General features: G+C 36.8%; 1 protein-coding gene across 1 annotated transcript in view; it reads right to left on the bottom strand.

The window, feature by feature from the left end:
- CCDC15 (coiled-coil domain containing 15) overlaps positions 1 to 19,962 on the bottom strand; it is a 65,117-nt gene that overhangs the window by 20,092 nt on the left and 25,063 nt on the right. Inside the window, exons 10-11 of the mRNA XM_021712224.1 lie at positions 13,933 to 14,040; positions 13,365 to 13,436 (exon numbers count right to left, since the gene is read on the bottom strand). Coding sequence (XP_021567899.1) covers positions 13,365 to 13,436; positions 13,933 to 14,040 — 180 coding nt within the window. The remainder of the gene's footprint in view (positions 1 to 13,364; positions 13,437 to 13,932; positions 14,041 to 19,962) is intronic.

Raw genomic sequence — 19,962 nt, forward strand, 5'->3', positions numbered from 1 at the left:
GTGGTGATTTATGCCTGCAGTTCCAGAGCCCAGCAGGTCGAGGCTGCCATGGCCGTGAGTGTGCTATTGCACTCCACCCTGGGCGACAGTGTAAGGATCCAACTCAAAAAAATAAAAATAAAAAAATAAAATAAAAACTTTTGTGCTGCAAAGGTAGCCATCAAGAAAGGGAAAATATAACACAAAGAATAGGAGAAAATGACTGGGCTCGGTGGCTCAGCCTATAATCCCAGCACTTTGGGAGGCCGAAACAAGTAGATTACCTGAGCCCAGGGGTTCGAGACCAGCCCGGGCAACTTGGCGGGACTTCATCTCTACAGTAAAAAAAGAAAAAAGAAAAAAAAACATTCAAAAAAAAAAAGAATAGGAGAAAATATTTGCAAATCATAAATATGATAAGGAACCTATGTGTAGAACATATTTAGGACTCTAATAACTCAATAATCAAAACACAAATAACCCAATTACAAAGTGGGCAAAGAATATAATAGTTCCATAAAAACAAGATATACAAATGATCAATAAGCACGTGAAAAGGTACTCAACATCATCAGCCATCAGTAAAATAAAAATCAAAAGTATAGTGAGATACTACTTTACACCTACTTGGATGGCAATAACTTAAAATATAGATAATAACAAGCATTGGTGAGAATGTAGAGAAATTTGAATCCTCATATGCTGCTGGTGGGAATGAAAAATGCTGCAGCCACTTCGGAAATTAATTTGGCAGTTCCTCAAAAGGTTAAGCACAGAGTTACATGTCCCAGCAATTCACTACCCAAGTACATACACAAGAGAAATGAAAAATATGTCCACAGAAAAACTTGTGCACAAATGTTCATAACAGCATCACTCATAACAACCAAGAAGTAGAAACAAGCCAAACGGCTATCAATTAATGAATGGATAAATAAAATATGCTATATGCATAAAATAGAATATTATCCAGCAATAAATAGAAACAAAGTACTGTTGCATGCTACAATGTCAATGAACCTTAAAAACATCATGCTAAGTGAAAGAAGCCACAAAAGGTCACATATTGTATGATCCCATATATGTAATACCAGAATGTGCAAATCTGTAGAGACGGAAAATAGCTTAGTGGTTGTCTAGGACTGGAAGTGGGGCTACGGGGAAAAGGAAGTGGTTGCTGATGAAACAGGCCATTTTGAGGTGATGAAAATGTTATCAACTTGACTATAGTAATGTTTGCAAAACCCTGTGAGTAATAAAAAACATTGAACTGGCCGGGAGCAGTGGCTCAAGTCTGTAATCCCAGCACTTTTGGAGGCCGTGTGAGAGGATTGCCTAAACTCAGGGGTTCAAGACCAGCCAGGGCAACTTGGTGAGCCCTCATCTCTGTAATAAATCAAAAAATAAGCAGGGTGTGGTAGCACACGTCTATAGTTCCAGCTACCTGGAAGGCTGAGGTGGAAGGATTGCCTGAGCCAGCAGGTCGAGGCTGCGGTGGCAGTGCAACAGAATGAGACTCCAACTCAAAAAAAAAAAAAGAAAGCCAAACACTGAACTTTACACTTTTAAAGGTAATTGATGGTATATGAATTACAGTCAATCCTCACTATTTGCATATTCCATACTTACAAATTGGTCTATTCACTAACATTTATGTGTAATCCCAATACTCATGGTGCTTTTGCAATCCTTTGCATACATGCACAGAGCTATGGAAAATTTTAGTCAGCAAACATGGCTATACTCTGCCTTTTTGTTTCAGCTCCCATACAAGTGTTCTTTTTGCAGTTTATGTGTTGCCAAGTTTTCTGCATTTGTGTACATTTTGTTGGTGATTTCACTGTTTAAAATGGCTCCCAAGCACAGTGCTGAAGTACCATTATTCTTAAGTACAAAAAGGTGGTGAAGTGCTTTATGGAGAACATGTGTTAGATAAGCTTCATTCAAGCCTGAGTTCTAGTGTTGCTGGCTAGAACTTAACACTGAGTTCAGTGTTAATGTATCAATCATATAAATTAAATAAGGCATCTTTAAACAAAAATATACATAAAATCAGATTATATCTTGACTGGTTGACAAAAATGTGACCAAAAGATTGTAGGAACACATTCCAGCATTTTCCCTAGAAGTAATGACTCAGTATTTGCTGATCAGTATTTATAGCAGCTTTATAAAAATACAACTACTATGAACAATTAAGAGTCAATTATATACATCAGTATAGATGTTATTTTTAAAGTTATTTGCTTATTTGTGATTTGTTCAAGTCTAAAAATAACATACAGCAAAACACTAATGGGGATTATCTCTAAAATTTGGGTTTTTTTTTTCTTTTTATTTGCATTTATCTTCTCTACAATAAAAATAAAATTATTTTCTGTTTTCAATAAAGTAAGAAAAACTGGGCTTCCAGTACTGGCCAAGGACGAAGCCCACTATGGTCTCTTTCTCTCTCACTGGGAAATGCAGCTCCTGGAATCTAGAGAGCACAGGAGGTATCCTGAAGAGAAGTAAGCTGGAACCTTAATTCTGTGCATGAACTAGCACATATCCAAGAATCACCTCTGAACTGTGTGTGAATGTTACAATGCATGGTATAATGAAGGCCTTGAAACTGAACTAACATTAGGGCCACTCTCCACAGAAAATGAGATAAAACACAGTCTGAACTTAACCAGGTGGATTGCCCACTAGAATGAACAAACAAAAAAATAAAAAAGACAACGTTTTTCAGAGGATTTTAACAGAAACCAAAGTCTCACATTACAATATTCAAAATGTCTAGGGTACAATTTAAAATTAGTTGGCATCACTAATCATCAGAGGAAATGCAAATCAAAACCACACTGAGATACCACCCAACCCCAGTAAGAATGGCCATCATTAATAGAACAAACAACAACAAATGCTGGCGTGGATGCAGAGAAAAAGGAACACATCTACACTGCTGGTGGGAATACAAACTAGGGCAACCTCTTTGGAAGACAGTGTGGCAATTTCTGAAAGAACTACAAATTGACCTTCCATATGGCCCAGCAATTCCCCTATTGGGAATATACCCAGAGGAACTCAAATCATTCTACCACAAAGATACCTGCACACTCATGTTTATTGCTGCTCTATTCACAATAGCAAAAACATGGAACTAATCAGGCTGCTCATCGAAGTTGGACTGGATTAAAAAAATGTGGTACATATACACAATGGAATATTATGCAGTCATAAAGGAGGATAAACATATGGACTTCACAGCAACTAGTATGGATTAAATCCATACTCAGTGATCTATCACAGAAATAAAGAAGAGAGTATCATATGTTCTCACTCATAAGCAGACCTTGAACAATTATCATAATAATATGAGAAAGGGATTGGCAGTAGTGGGAAACTGCCAGGAGAGGGGGGGTGGGAATGGCAGTTGAGGGAAACTGCCAGGGGAAGGAGGGGCACACCTCATCAACAAGGGTACCTGCATAGTGAACATTTGTATACCTAATCCTGAATTGTACCCCACATCTTCAAAATAAAAAAGAAAATTAGTTGGCATAAAAGAAATCAGGAAAATATGACCAATTCTGAAAGGAAAGAATAATCAACAGATCTCAACTCCAGGTTAACCTAAATGTTAAGCCTTTAAAGCAGTGACTTATACTATGTTCTTTGTGGTCAAGATAAACACACTTGAGGGAAATTGAAATGAAGGAGCTCTCAGCACAAAAATAGAAACTATAAAACAATAACAGACCTAAATTTAGAGACAGAAAACCATAATTTGTGAAATCAAAACTTCATTGGATAGACTCAAGAGCAGAATGGAAAGGTGTCAATGAACTCAAATCTACTGAATTAAAAGAAATGATCAAATCTGAGGAAAAAAAGAGAAAAAATAAGCAAAAAAAAATGAACAGTGCATATCCAAAGATCTAACATTTGTGTCATTGAGGTTGCAGAATAAAAGAAGCTGCCACACAAAAAATATTTAAAGAAATAATGGCCCAAAACGCCACAAATTTGGTGAAAGACACAAATTTACAGATTCAAAAAGTTTATCACACCTGAAATGGGATAAGCTAAAAAAATAAAATAAAATCATGACTAGATACATCATAAATAAACTACTGGAGATCAAAAAATAAAAAGAATTTTGAAAGAAGCCAGAAAAATTTGACATATTACATATAGAACAATGATTCAAATAATTCCAAATTTGCTATCAGAGACCACAGAAACCAGAAGACAGTGCAACAGTATTTTTAATGTGCTGAAAGAAAATAACTATCAACCTAGAATTCCATATCTAGTTAAAATATACTTTAGTAACGACGACAAAACAGACATTCTCAGAAAAAAGAAAACTAAGCAAATATGTCACCAGCAGACCTGCACTAGAAGGAAAGCTACAAGAAGTTAGCTGGCAAATGATACCAGGGAGGAATCTAAAGCTTCAGTAATGAAAAACAAACAACAAAAAGAATAAATATGTGGGAAAATAGTATATACTATTTTTCTCCTTTTAAGTTCTAAAAAAAATGTTTTATTATTAAAAGCAAAAAAAAAAAAAAAAAAAAAATGAAGGAATTTTCAATGTAGGTAGATGAACTACATGTGACAATTATAACATAAAAGGGAACGGGTAAAATGACTACACAGTTGTAAAGCTTCTACATTACTTACAGTGGTAAAATATTAACTTGAAGCAGACTGTGAAAGTTTTGTTATATATACTGTAATCCTCAGAGTAGCCACTATAAAATAATATAAAGAGACAGAGCCAAAAAGATAATAGAACAATTACAATGAAATTAAATAATATTTAAATAAAGAGATTTCTGCTTAAAGTCACAATGCAATAATAGAACTGGATTTACCTTACCTTCCTTCCTGACTCAAAAAACAAAACCAAACAAAAATCTGTGAAAGAATGGTTTTTGGACATTGAACATAAGGAAGCACAGCACAGTGATTCCTCACAGACAGGAAACAAACATGGTAAGCACTACAACTGCCCCAGTTTACTGCCTGAAGAATTTTCCATTCACAATACGGGGAGAGAGATCGCAGAGACCCTGGCAGTCTCTCTTAAGAGCAACCTTTAACATTTTGTATGCAAATCTCAGCTAAACGTGAAAGCACATTGCATACAAGTTCTGGTTTCCATACAACCATAGGACACAATTTAGCTGGACTTTCTGCCACTGAATAACAAGGATTACATTTCTTCCCATTTCCAGATGTTTCTCATTTCCTTGAGCTTTATTTTGCTTATGACAATATAGATATTCTTGAAATGATACAGCCTTTTCTGTCATGTGCTTCAAAATTCTTCTCTACCCATAACACAATTCTGAAGTCATTTTGACATTTTTAACGTATCTGTTGTAGCAGCACCCCATTACCAGTACCAAAAAGGAAACAACCCAAATGTCCATCAATAGGAGACTGAACAAATTGTGGTATATTCAAATAATAGAATACTACACAGCAATGCAAAGAAAAAACTACTGATACAGTAACATGAATAAATCTCATAAATATTATGCTGAGTAAAATGAACATTATACAGCAGGATTCATCCTGTATATGAAGTTCTAGAACAGAGAAAACTAATTGATAGTGGAAAAAATCAGAATAGTGATTGCTTCTGGTGGGTAAACGGTAAGAAAGGGTAAGAAAGAACCTTCTAGGGTAATGCTAATATTCTACATCCAGATAAAGATCTGAATTACACAGATGTATGTATTTTTCAAAACTGATAAAGGGAACTTAAGAGAACATAAGGCTTATAAGAAAAAGAGAAAAAAAAGCAACTATAAACAAAACTTAAATTCGAGTTAATACTATGCATGCTGAAGTGACTGGGGTGAAGTATAGTGATGTGTGTAACTTCTTTTGAAATGCATAAAAAATAAGATGATTGGTAAAATGTTAACTGCAGAATCTAGGTGGTGGTAGGTACACGGGTATTCACAAAAACATTCTCTCAATGTTATGTAGGTTTGAAATAAAATGTTGGGAAAAAAGAATACCTAACAGAAACCCTACTAACACACAAAAATCAGTTATGTTTCTATAAGTTAACAATAAACAATCCAAAAAGAACTTAAGAAAACAATTCTGTTTACAATGGCATCAAAAAGAACAAAATACTTAGGAACAGACTTAACCAAGGAGATGAAAGACTTGTATGAAGAAAACTACAAAACACTGCTGAAAGAAATTAGACACCGATAAATGGAAAGACTTCATTCCATGAATCAGAAGATTTATTGTTAAGATGTCAATACTACCCAAGGAAATCTACAAATTTAGTGCAATCCTTATCAAAATTCCAATGGCATTTTTTTGCACAAACAGAAAAATTCATTTCATAATTCATAGATCTCAAGGGATCTCCAATAGTCAAAACATGAAAAAGACAAGTAAAGTTGCAGGTCTCACACTTCCTGACTTCAAAACTTATTACAAAGCTACAATAATCAAAACAGTGTAGCACTGGCATTAAGACAGTGCTATCTATTCAAAATAAATAGAAGACATAAACATAAAAGCTAAAACTGCCAGGGATGGTGGCTCATGCCTGTAATCCCAGCACTCTGGGAGGCCAAGGCAAGAAGACTGTTTGAACCCAGGAGTCTGAAACCAGCTTCATCTACACACACACACACACACACACACACACACACACACACACAATTAGCCAGGCATGGTGGTGTGTGCTTGTAGTCCTAGTTACTCAGGAGGCTGAGAGAGGATTGCTTGAGCCCAGGAGTTCAAGACTGCGGTTAGCCATGGTCGTGCCACTGTATGGCACATGTCTGGATGACAGAGTGAGACTCCCAACACACACATCACACACAAAAAACTGAAACTATAAAACTGCTAGATGAAAATATAGGAGAAAAACTTCATGACATCGAACTTAAGAATTTCTTGAATATGATAACAAAACACAGGCAACAAAAGAAAAATTTTTAGATAAATTGGACTACATTAAATTTAAAAATTTTTGCACATCAAAGGACACTATCAACAGAGTGAAAAGTCCCCACAAGAAAATAGTAGACAGTACTTGCAAATCATATGTCTGATAAAGGGTTACTATCCAGAATATATACAGAACTCCTATGATTTGACAACAAAAAAACAAACTGATTTAAAAACAGGCAAAGGCCTTCAACAGAGTTTCTCTAAGGAAGATATATAGATAGCCAATAAGCATATGAAAAGATGCTCAACTTCACTAATCATTAGGGAAATGCCAGTCAAAACTACAATGAGACATCCACTTCACCCCTGTTAAGATAGCTATTATAAAAAAACAGAAAGTAAATCTTGGCAAGGATGTGGAGAAACTGGAATGGAACTCTTGTGCATTGCAGGTGGGAATGTAAAATGGTGTAGCCGCTAAGGAAAACAGTAAGCCAGTTCCTCAAAAAATTAAAAATGGATTCCCATATGATCCAGCAATTCCACTTCTGAGTATATACCCCAAAAAATGTAAAGCAGTGACTCTAGTAGATATCTGTGTAACCATACTCACAGCAGCATCATTCACAATAAACAACCCGAGTGTCAAACAATATGGAAGCAACCCGAGTGTCAAACAACGGATAAATAGATAAACAAAATGGAGTAAACACATTCAATGAAATATTATTCAGTCTTAAAAAGAAAGGAAATCCTGTCACATGCCATAGCATATAAGACAGTCACAAAGTGCAATAAGACAGTCACAAAGGACAAATACAGTATGATTCCACTCATATGAGGTACCTAGAGTAATCAAATTCACAGAGACAGAAAGTAGAACAGTGGTTGCTGGGGCTGGGAGAGAGGAAAATGCAAAATTATTTAATGGGTACAGAGTTTTGATTCTGCAAGCTGAAAAAAATCTCTGAAGATGAATGGTGGTGACAGTTGCACAACAATGTGAATGTATTTAATGCCACTGAACAAAACACTTAAAAATGATTAAAATGGGAAATTTTGTTACATATATTTTACCACAATTTTTAAAAAATAGGCCTACATTCATATCATATGTACATAAATGCTTATAATGCAGACTAGAAGGATGAACACAACTCTTGACAGAGATTAACTTTGAAGCAGAGAGAAAACAGACTTGAAGAACTTTCACATTTTTTTCTATATACTTCCACATTGTTTGAATATTCTACAACAAGAATTTATTCATGTATTACATTTATAATTTTTAAAGTGTATAAATATTATTCTCATCTCTCAATATTTCATTTTTAAACATTAAACTTCTCACCACACATTACAAAAAACATAGTTTCATTTTTTTCATTTTATTCTTTCCTTCCTCAGATTCAGTCTTATGGCATAAGCCTTTTAAGCTTTTCCAGATGAAATGATGTATCATTGACACAGTGGTTTTAATTGAGGGATGACGTTGCCCTTTAGCCTCCAGGATACATTTGGCCATTTCTAGAGGTATTTTTGTTTATCACAACTTGGTTGGGGGCTGCGGGCAGGTGTGCTTTGGAAGTAGAAGCCAAGGATGCAATGAAATGGAAATATTTCCAAGAGGTTGCTAATATAACTCAGTATTTGCATACCCATACTACATGTAAAAAATCAATTTATTGTACCACAGTTTAACACATTTAGTGAAAGAAGCAAGCTGCAAAGCAATTAATATGATACAATGCCATTATGCAGAAAGACACACACACACACACACACACACACACACACACACACACACGCCTATACACAATCCAATAGTCAGATTTGTGAGTGAATGTGCACATGTATGCAAAGAAAAACATCTAGCTAGATGAGCTGCAAACTGTTGACAGTAGATAGTCTAGAGAAGAGCAGAGGCTGGGGAAATGGAATAGAGAAAGATAACTTTGACTTTTACTTTTTACTTATGCTTTTGTACTTTAAAAATTGTAATGAAAGTACTTTTTTTTTTTTACTAATTGAGCATTTTTTCAGACACTTAAAATTAAAGACATAGAAAATTAAAGCAATTTCTAAAAAGAAAAGGTTATCTGGGAATATCGTAAAAGATAAATTGCAATAGAGCAGAGAGCCTGAAGAAAGGGAAACCAGTTACAAGAACGCTACAATAAAGAAATGATATGGGCCTTCGCTAACATTGTGTCAGTGGTAACAGGAAGAGTAAGATTTAAGAGGTGAAGTCAGCAAAACCTGGTAGTAGCAATACCACCTAAAGACTGAGGCAGACTGAGGCAGACTGAGGCAGAAAGAAGAATTAAAGATAATTTCTTAAAGATAATTCCTAGGATTCTGACTTATGTGACTTAGTGGTTAGAGGAATTGTTTGGGAATGAGTAATGTGTTCGGTTTTGAACATCTTTGGTTTGAGGTACCTGTAGAATATCAGAGTTGAGATGAACCACAGGTAGTTGGAAGGCTAGAGCTGAGAAGAAAGATATGCCCTAAAGACAGGTTTCAAAGTTATCATCATAACATGTAATTGCTGAAAACACCAAATTAAAAATCTCTCAGAGAGATTTATAAAGGGATGAGTAAAATAAGGCAGAGCCTAAGGAGCGCCAATAGAAAAGAAATTCAGGAAGAACAGAAGACTCACAAAGAGTGGCCAGAATTTTAGAAGTAAATCTGTGGATGGTGGTATTATCAGAAGGCAAGGAAGAAAAGTTTCAAGAAGAAACAAGCAGTCAACAGTTTTAAATGTTGCAGCGAAGTCAGTAACATAAAAAATGAAAAGTTTAAGTCATTTTATTAACAAGAAGGACACAGGTAACCTAGTAAGAGGAGTTCAAGAGTATTGGTGGGGACAGAAATCAGATTATAGTAAACTTAGAAATCAATAGATAGTAAAGTAGGAACAGTAAACATGGATTACTCTTTTAAGAAACTGACTATGATCATGAAAAATTTTACTTACAGCATGATCACAATATGTCAAAAAAACAGAAGAGTCAAATGCACTATGAATGTTCAAAACTTGTTTTCTTTGAGGGATGGGTGTTTTTTTCTTTCTACTTTTCTGAATTTTCCATGTTTTACAAAATGCCATGTACAAGTTTTATTATCAGAAGAGTTGCTTCATAAATATCTGCTTAAAAAAAAAACTTGACTTGGAAAGGAAAGAGAGAAGAAATGACAGACAGAGTTAAACATAAACTCAAGAGATTTTTTTTTAATAGAGAAGAATTCAGAATATTTATAAAAGAGAAGAGCTAAGAAAGGGAAAGTGACTGAAGATATATTCATGATACAAGATAATTAACAAAGCATAGCTCTAGAATAAAAGAAGGCAAGAGAATCCAGAATATAGATCCAAAGAGATAGCTTGTCCTCTGAGATAGTAAGAATAGGAATTAATGACCAAAAAAAAAAAAAAAAAAGTAAATGGTTAAGGCAGTTATTGTGTGATGACTTCTACTTTCCTTAGGAAAGGTGAAGATAAGGTCAGGGTGAAACAAAGTTTAAGGAGTGTTTAAAGATTTAGAATAGCTAGTTGGGGTACTGAAGAGGAAGCTGACAAGGAACAAGAAAGGAAAATGCTAAGCAGCACTGGGAACACGGGTGTGATCAGAAACCTTAAGTACGAATGTGGCATTAATCTATACTACTAAAGTGTTTTCTTTAATAATGCTGGCTTATTTGGGAACCCGAAAAGGAGAAAGAGCTATTCCAGGGCTGAGAATTCTCAGGGATACTATGGCAGAAGGTTAAGAACAGGTGCAGAACATCAAAGCTGCAGCCTGAACTGAAGAGTCAGAAGTTGGTAACCTTCTTCCATGTTTTGTGAATTCCCTATGCATCCTCTATCACAAATTGTTACTTCATAATTATCTGCTTATCAGACTCTCTTATTTAGATTGTCTGAAATTTGAGTGCTATGTCTTGTTCACAGCTGATTCTTTGATATTTAGCACTTAAACAATAGCTAACATCTAACAGGTGCTCAATAAATATTTGATTAATTGACTAACTCATTCAAATCACATTTACCGAGAGACTACCAGATATCAGCCTCTGTGTCAAATGCTGTTCATATAGTAATAAACAAAATAGGCATGCCACCTCTCTCATGAAGCTTATGAAACAGTGAAGAATCTCTAGACAATAAGAAAACATAATTACAAATTGTTTTGTACTGAGAAGGAAACAAACAGAATGTAAGGATAGAGAAAAACAGAAAAGTAGAGAATTATTTTTGACAGGTAGTCAGGGCAATCTTTTCCAAGGAGGCGACATTTAAACTAAAATCTGAAGGCTGAGAAGGAACAACATTGTAAAGAAAAAAGGGAAGACCACTCAGGCACAGGAAAAACTATATACAAAAGACCTGAGGTAGGAAAGAGCCCAGCATAGATCAGGATATGTAAATGACAATGTAGAATAAAGCATGACAATATACCCTGAAGCCAACCTTATAGATCCAAACTAACAATCGCAAAAGAGTTGCAATTCACTCCTGAAAACCTCAGCCCAAACCCTTTCTATTTCTTTGCCTCCTTATTCTTCATGTCTTTCATATAACCTAATGCTGCTAACTATATGAGAATACACTAAACTTTAGTTAAGTTATGGAGAAATCTTAGTAGCCCAGGTGTTGTACCATTTTTTTGAAAAACTATAGATCTTAACTCAATACTCCCAAACCATAGGCAACATAAACCTAACAAGCTCCAGTCCAAACTTGACTTAAAGTTAATCTTTTGGTTATCCTATCTTATGCTCTACCAGAAGATCTTCATTACCCCTACCCCACAGAAACTGCCCATTTCCTCCCCCCTCACACCATAAAAGACAGTGGCCATCAGAAAGAAACCTTTTATAAAATAACATACATATAAAATAATACTTTTCTTTTTTTTTTGAGTTGGAGTCTCACTCTGTCGCCCAGACTGGAGTGCAGTGGCCGCTCCCGGCCACCGCAGCCTCGACCTGCTGGACTCCGGTGATCCTTCTGCCTCAGCCTTCCAAGTAGCCGGAATTACAGGCATGCGCTACCACGCCCGGCTGATTTCTTGATTTATTGTAGAGATGAGGTCTTGCTGCCCAGGCGGGTCTCGAACCCGCGGGCTCAGGCAATCCGCTCACCTCAGCCTCCCAAAGGCACGGGATTACAGGCTGAGCCACCGAGCCCGGCTAATATTACTTTTCAAATAGGCAACACATGCTCCCAACAATACGCTAGTTTCAGTGACAGACCTAAAATAATCTTAGATCAGGATAGGTTTTGCACACTGTGAAATAAAACAAATCTGCTTCTTGATCAGCTCTACTGATTCCAGTCTAAAAGTACCCATTATATTGTCTAAATTCCACTGCTTATGCCCTATAGTCTGTTCTACCTGTCGTCTGCTAGAAGCTTCTTTCTGATGCCTGGATGGAAGATGCCGATGGCTATCCGGAAGCAAATTCTCTGGCCATCTTTCAGTTGTCCCAACAGATGGCTGTTGCCTAAAGTATAAACTCTAAAAGATACAAAAGCATTTACCAAATTGTATGAGCAGTGAGATAAAAGTAGTGATAATACTGTAGGCTTCAGTGATAGCCCTTAAGTAATCTAAATAGGTCAGAATAGTCTGAGCTACTATGGCATAAAAGAAGACACTGTTCTTTTTTGTCATCATTATGGATATTAATTCTACCTGCAAAGGAATCTTAAATTTCATCTATAAAACAAGAATGGGGGAAAGAGGAGGAAAACAACAATAATAATAATAATATATATCTCCCATGGTTATTTTGAGAATTAAATGAGATCATGCATACAAAATCCTAAAACCATTTTGGTCATGTAAAGTGCTCAATAAATATAAGATGTTATACTACTGTGCTAATATTAATAAAAGATAACACTATCACCATCTTCTTTATTGGTAATAGCTCTGACAAGCCCAGCCCAAACTCTAACTAATTTACTTTCTGCTCCTTACTCTTTACTATACTCCACTCTACCTGCTCTCTGGTAGAGCCTGGATCCTGGATTTCATGTAAAACATATTCATGGTGCTCTGGAAATACCTCCTCTCTCCATCTCTCATCTGTCATATCAAGTGAGTCCTGTTCATAGTTTCTGTGCTAAAAGACAACATAAACACTGTACATAAATTATCTAAATAAGAGCATTGTGTCTGCGGCAATAGTAAAACCTTCAATGATAAGGCATGAAGTAGCTCTAGTAGTCATAACTATGTTATTCATCACAGAACAAGAGAATATTATAATCTTTATCCATTATTACCGACCTTAACACTAAAGCCCTGAAGCAGTTACTATATTGCCCTGTCAATCTTGAGCCAAAAACCTCAGCAATTTATTCTCTGCTATCTACTCTTACTATAGTCTGCTCTACTTATTAACTGGGAGAGGCTAGATCTTGAACACTAGGTAAAACATACCAACGGCAATCCAGAAGCAACTCTTGCAATCTCCCACTTCTCAAAAGATGAGGGTTGTTTGATACACTTATTCTAAAAGAACGACAAAATACAGAACTGATTGTCTAAGGAGAAATGACGAGCTAGTGGCAATATTACAGACTTCAGTGACAAACAGAGAGTAAGGATACTTGGCAAGGATAATAGAACACAGTTAATGGTGTGTGTGTGTGTGTGTATGTGTGTGTGTGCGCGTATGCAACATAAAAATTTCCAAACATGCATCAAAGTAGAAAACATAGCATAATGAATCCCAAGATACCCATCACCCACATTCAACAATTAGCAATGTTTTGCTTTCATCCATCTTCTCCAACTTTTTTCCTGAAGTATTTTAAAGCAAATACCAGATTATTCTGGTACACTTTAAAATAACTGAAGACATTATACGCTTAGCTTAACTCTGAGGCCTTAGTCCGCTGTATCCCTCAAATAAGCTAGTTTGACAAGCTTCAGCCCCAGTTGTATGTAATTTAGTCTTGTTCCTCTTTTAGAAAGTACATAGTCCTTCTACTATATTCTTCTCTACATATTCTCTAGAGGTGGTTTGGTCCTGGATTTTGGGTGTAACATATTCATGATAACCCAGAGGAAATTCTTCTTTCACTCTCCCTTCTCTCATAAAAGATAAGGGTTGCTTGAGAAACACATTCTAAAGGAACAACAACAGAAAAGGACAATATGCTAATCATAATATTGCAAGCTTCAGTGAGATCCAGAGATATGAAACCACGTAAAAATATTCTGATACACTTTGATATAAGGGAGGATGTTACACTTTTAACCTAACTCTGTAAACCTTAATTCTTAATCACAAGAGATGGACAGAATAGTCTGAAAAACTCACCAAATCTTAAGTAATTTAGAATCTGCTATTTCTTCCTGCATTGTTCATGGAGGGGCAATATGCTTGTGGTGCTACTGTGGTATTCAGCAAGAGTTGAAGAATAATATTGGTAAATTAAAATAATCTACCTGAAAAATCAACAAAACACATCCTGGGAAGAAAATGCTGGGAGAGACTGACTAAATGGGGGCTCATGAGCAAGTGGCCAGGGCCCTACTGGTACAGCAGCTGGTGCTGCAGCTTCTCTGTTTGGCCCTGGCTCTCCCCAGGTCACAGAAGCCAAGCACCATTTTTTTTTTAATGAACAAAAGTTTTCCTGAGAAGAAGCAGCAGGGAGAGACTACCGGCTCCAGGTTCTGCCTCACCAGTGCAGCAGGAGAGACTGCCGGCTCCAGACTTTGCCTCACCATTTCAGTGCCAGGCCAGACACTGGCAGCAGGGGCTACAGAGGGAGCCCAGAGGCAGAATCCCACTGAAGAGGACAAGAGAGGCACCCTTCCATCATCTTGAAGGCGGGGCAGGAAAGTGTTCCAACTTGCTCACCATGGAGCAACAGACCCAATCTCTGTGACTGGCAGATCAACTACTCAGGGGTTGATTGTGACCCAGAGGGAATATCCTGAAAGCACAAACTTCGGCGGGACCTACCCTGATCCAGGCATGGGACAAAAGGTGTGGCCAGAAAAGTAAGAGGAAGAACTCCAAAGAGATCAGTGCTCCCCATCCCCTACCTTATTCAACTTTCAAAACTATACGAGACAACAAAGCTTTCCAACCACAGTCCTGTTTCAAAACAGAACAAATCCAGAGCCTGAATCAGGGAAGAATAGAGGGCTGAGCAAACAACAGAAGGGAAAGCTTCTCCCACTGACACTGAATAACAGAACTAAAGAGAAAAGCAAGAGCTCTGTCACAAATAAGGAAAAACCAATGGAAGACCACAGGTGATTTCAAGTGTAACAAAGAAAAAACTCCTGAAAAAAATCAGACCTCTGAGCCCAAACAATGGAAGTCGCCAACGACTGGCCCCAGAATATGACAGGGATTAGGGAATGGATGGAAAGAGTGAATAAGACTCAAGAAAGACAAAATGCAACACTGAAAGAACTTGTAACAAAATTTTGGGAATAAAAAATTTCATCCAGGAAATAAATAACAAGCTGACAAGCATGGAAAGCAGAATCAATCAAGCTGAAGAAAGAACTCAGAACTTGAAGACCAGAACACGTAATTAACCTGATCTGTAGAAAACATAGAAAGAAAACTCAGAAAGAAAAAACAAGGCCTACAAGAGATCTGCAATTATATCAGGAGACTGAAGCTACGCCTGGCTGGTATCCCAGAAGAAGAAAGGGAAACGGAGAACACCTTGGAGCAAGTATTCCAGGAGGTAAACCAAGAAAATTTCCCCTATCTCACCAGAGATATGACCAGCCAACACACAGGAGATACAGAGAACTACCATAAGAGATCAACCCCTAGACACATAGTAATTCACCCACATAAAAGTAAGCACAAAAGAAAAAATCTTAAAGGCAGCAAGAGAGAAAGGTCAGATTACCTACCAGGGAAAACCAATCAGAATAGCAGCAGACCGACTGGCAGAAACACTATAAGCAAGAAGGGACTAGAGTCCAATATTCAAAGTCCTGAAAGATAAAAAATTTCAACTAAGAATTTCCTACCCAGCCAAGCTCAGCTTCATCAGTGATGGAGAATTAAAAACCTTCCCAATCCCTAAGAGATTATGCAGCTTCCAGACTAGTTTTACAGGAGAAAGTATTAAGCACAGAAGAAAGAAAAAACAGAATGACCACACACTTCTCAAGAGAACAGCAAAGCACAGAAGCAACAGAGAATACAGCGCAGCAACAAACTTGAAAACACACACATACATCAAAGCCAAAAGAAAACAAGTAAACAAAGAAAAACCTTCATGAGAACCTCACAATAGGGATAAACAATCACATTTCGATAATCAGCATGAATGTAAATGGACTAAATGCACCACTGAAAAGACAGAGAAAGGCAAACTAGTTAAGAGACCATGAACCAATTGTTTGCTGCATCCAGGAAACTCATCTCACCACAAGTGATGCACACAGTCTCAAAGTTAAAAGATGGAAAACGAGTTTTCAGGCAAATGGATCACAAAAGAAGGCAGGAGTCACGATCTTAATATCAGACAAAACAACCTTTAAGCTATCAACAATTTAAAAAGATAGAAAAAGATACTACATAATGATAAAAGGTTGAATCCATCAACAACAAATATCCATCCTAAACATATATGCACCCAATACAGGAGCACAAGAATTTATAAAGAAACTACTAAATAAACTAAAAAAAGATATTGATTCCAACACTATGATACCAGGTGACTTGAATACCCCACTGAGAGCCCTAGACAGATCATCAAGGCAAAAAATCAACAAGGAGATCCAGAACCTAAACTTGACACTTGACCAAATGGACTTAATAGGTACCTACCATTTATTTCACCCAACAACCACAAAATATACATTCTACTCATCACCACATGGAACGTACTCTAAGACTGATCCCATCCTTGGTCATAAATCAGTATAAATAAATTTCATAAGGCTGAAATACTGCCATGTACCTTCTCAGGTCACAGTGGAATATAAATAAATATCAACACCAAAAAATTTCCCCAAAGCCCACAAACACATGGACACTAAACAGAATGATGCTGAACAACTACTGGGTCAACACTGAAATCAAAGTAGAAATTAAAAGATTCCTGGAAACAAATGAAAATGAAGAAACATCTTACCAAAACCTCTGAGATGCCATGAAAACAGTTCTAAGATGGGAATTTATATTTCTACAAGCACATATTAAGAAAACAGAAAGATCACAAGTTGAGAGCCTAACAAATCACCTAAGGGAGCTAGAAAGAGAAGACCACCAAAACCCTATCTTTAGCAGAAGAATCCAAATCATCAAAATAAGAGTCCAAATATGGGATATAGATGACAAAAATATCATAGAAAACATCAACAAAACAAAAAGCTAGTTCTTTGAATGAATAATCAAGATTGATGGACCCCTTAGCCAGAATGACCAAGAAAAAGAGAGAAAAAGCCCAAATAGGTGCAATCAGAAATACAAAAGATCAAATCACAACTGACCCTAAAGAAATACAAAAGATTATCAGAGATTACTATGTATACCTATATGGAAACAAACCTGATAACCTAAATGAAATGGAGGACTTTCTAATATCACACAACCTCCCAAGGTTGAAACAAGAAGGCATTGAGACACTAAATAGACCAATAACAACCCAGGAAATTGACTCTATCATACAAATACTACCTACAAAAAAAAGCCCTGGACCAGATGGCTTTCCAGCAGAATTCTACAAAACGTACAAGGAGGAGTTGATACCAATCCTATTGAAAGTATTCCAGGCAACTAAAAAAGATGGAATTCTCCCCAAATCATTTTACGAATCTAACATCACACTTATACCCAAACCGGGTAAAGATCCAACAAAAAAAGAGAACTACAGGCCAATATCCCTTATGAACATAGCTGCAAAAATCCTCAACAAGATTCTAGCAAATCAGATCCAAAAACACATCTCAAAAATCATCCACCATGACCAAGTAAGCTTCATCCCCCAGATGTAGGGCTGGTTCAACATTTGCAAGACCATAAATGTAATGAAATTACCTCAACAGATATAAAAACAAGAACCACATGATTATATCATTAGATGTAGAAAAAACTTTTGATAAAATCCAGCATCCTTTCTTGATAAAAACCCTCAAACACCTAGGTATAGAAGGAACATACCTCAAAATAGTAAGTGCCAGCCGGGCTCGGTGGCTCAGCCTGTAATCCCGTGCTTTGGGAGGCTGAGGTGAGTAAAATTCCCTGAGCCTGCAGGTTCGAGACCCGCCTGGGCAAGTTGGTGAGACCTCATCTCTACAATAAATCAAAAAAATTAGCCAGGCGTGTAGTTCTGGCTACTTGGAAAGCTGAGGCAGAAAGATTGCTGGAGCCCAGCAAGTCGAGGTGACAGTCTGGGTGACAGAGTGAGACTCCAACTCAAAAAAAAAAATAGTAAGTACCATCTATGATAAACCCACCGCTAACATACTGCTAAATGGACACAAACTGGAAACCTTTCCCCTGAAAACTGGAACAAGACAAGGCTGCCCACTCTTACCCCTTTTGTTCAACACTCTGTTGGAAGTCCTAGTTAGGGCAATTAGACAAGAGAAGGAAATGAGGGGTATCCAAATAGGAAAAGAGGAAGTCAAGTTATCCCTCTTTGCTGACGATATGATCCTATACCTTGAAAATCCAAGAGAATCTGTCAAAAACTTGCTTGCACTGATAAAGGACTTTGGCAAAGTCACAGGGTACAAAATAAACGTGAAAGCAGGTTTATACACCAACAACAAGCAGGCAGAGAACAAAATAAAAAGTACAATCCCATTCAAAATAGCCACACAAAAAATTAAATACCTCAGCATCTTCCTAATCAGAGAAGTGAAAGACCTTTACAATGAGAACTCCAAAATAATGCTCAAAGAAATCCAAAAAAAACCAAACAAATGGAAAGATATTCCATGCTCATGGATAGGAACAATCAACATTGTTAAGATGTCCATCCTACCAAAGGTAATCTCAGGTTCAATGCAATACTCTTTAAATTACCAACATAATTCTTCTCAGACCTGGAAATGACAATACAGATATTCACATGGAAACATAAATGACCACGAATAGCCAAAACAATCCTTAGCCAAAGAAACAAAGCAGAAGGTATCACACTTCCAGACTTCAAACCTTACTATAAGGTTACAGTAATCAAAACAGCCTGGTATTAGTACAAAACAGGCATACAGAACAATGAAATAGGATAGAGATTCTGGAAGCAAATCCTCAATTTCTCAACCAACTCATCTTTGACAAAGCCTCCAACAACAACCACTGGGGAAAGGAGAATCTATCTAGTAAATGGTGCTGGGAAAACTGGTTGATCACACATGCAGAAGACTGAAACAAGACCCATACCTATCACCAGACACAAGGATTAACTCTAAGTGGATCAAAGATCTAAACGTAAAACATCAAACTTTAAGAATCTTAGAAAATGCAGGAGACACTCTTATGGAAATTGGAACTGGCAACTAATTCCTGATCAAAACCCTAAGTGCCCATACCATAAGAAATAAAACAGACAAGTGGGACCTCATCACATTGACAAGCTTCTGAAAAGCAAAAGAAACCATCAAAAGACCAGGGAGGCAGCCCACAGAATGGGAAAAAATATTTGTCAACTGTATATCAGACAAAGGTCGAACATCTAGGATCTACCAGTAACTCAAACATGCAGAGAAGAAAAAAACAAACAGCCCCATCAAAAAGTGGGCAAAAGACATGAATAGACACTTCTCAAAAGAAGATATATGGGCAGCCAATAGACACATGAAAAGTGCTCAGCCTCATTATCATCAGAGAAATGCAAATGAAAACCACACTGAGACACCACCTAACCCCAGTAAGGATGGCCATCATTAATAAAACAAACAACAACAGATGCTGGTGAGGATGTGGAAAAAAAGGAACACTTCTACACTGCTTGTGGGAATGCAAACTAGTGTAACCTCTTTGGAAGACAGTGTGGCAATTTCTGAAAGTACTAGAAATTGACCTTCCATATGACCCAGC

This window comes from Carlito syrichta, unplaced genomic scaffold (genome assembly GCF_000164805.1).
Source record: "Carlito syrichta isolate Samal-C Ts95f unplaced genomic scaffold, Tarsius_syrichta-2.0.1 Scaffold303139, whole genome shotgun sequence".
In the NCBI taxonomy this organism is placed as follows: domain Eukaryota; kingdom Metazoa; phylum Chordata; class Mammalia; order Primates; family Tarsiidae; genus Carlito; species Carlito syrichta.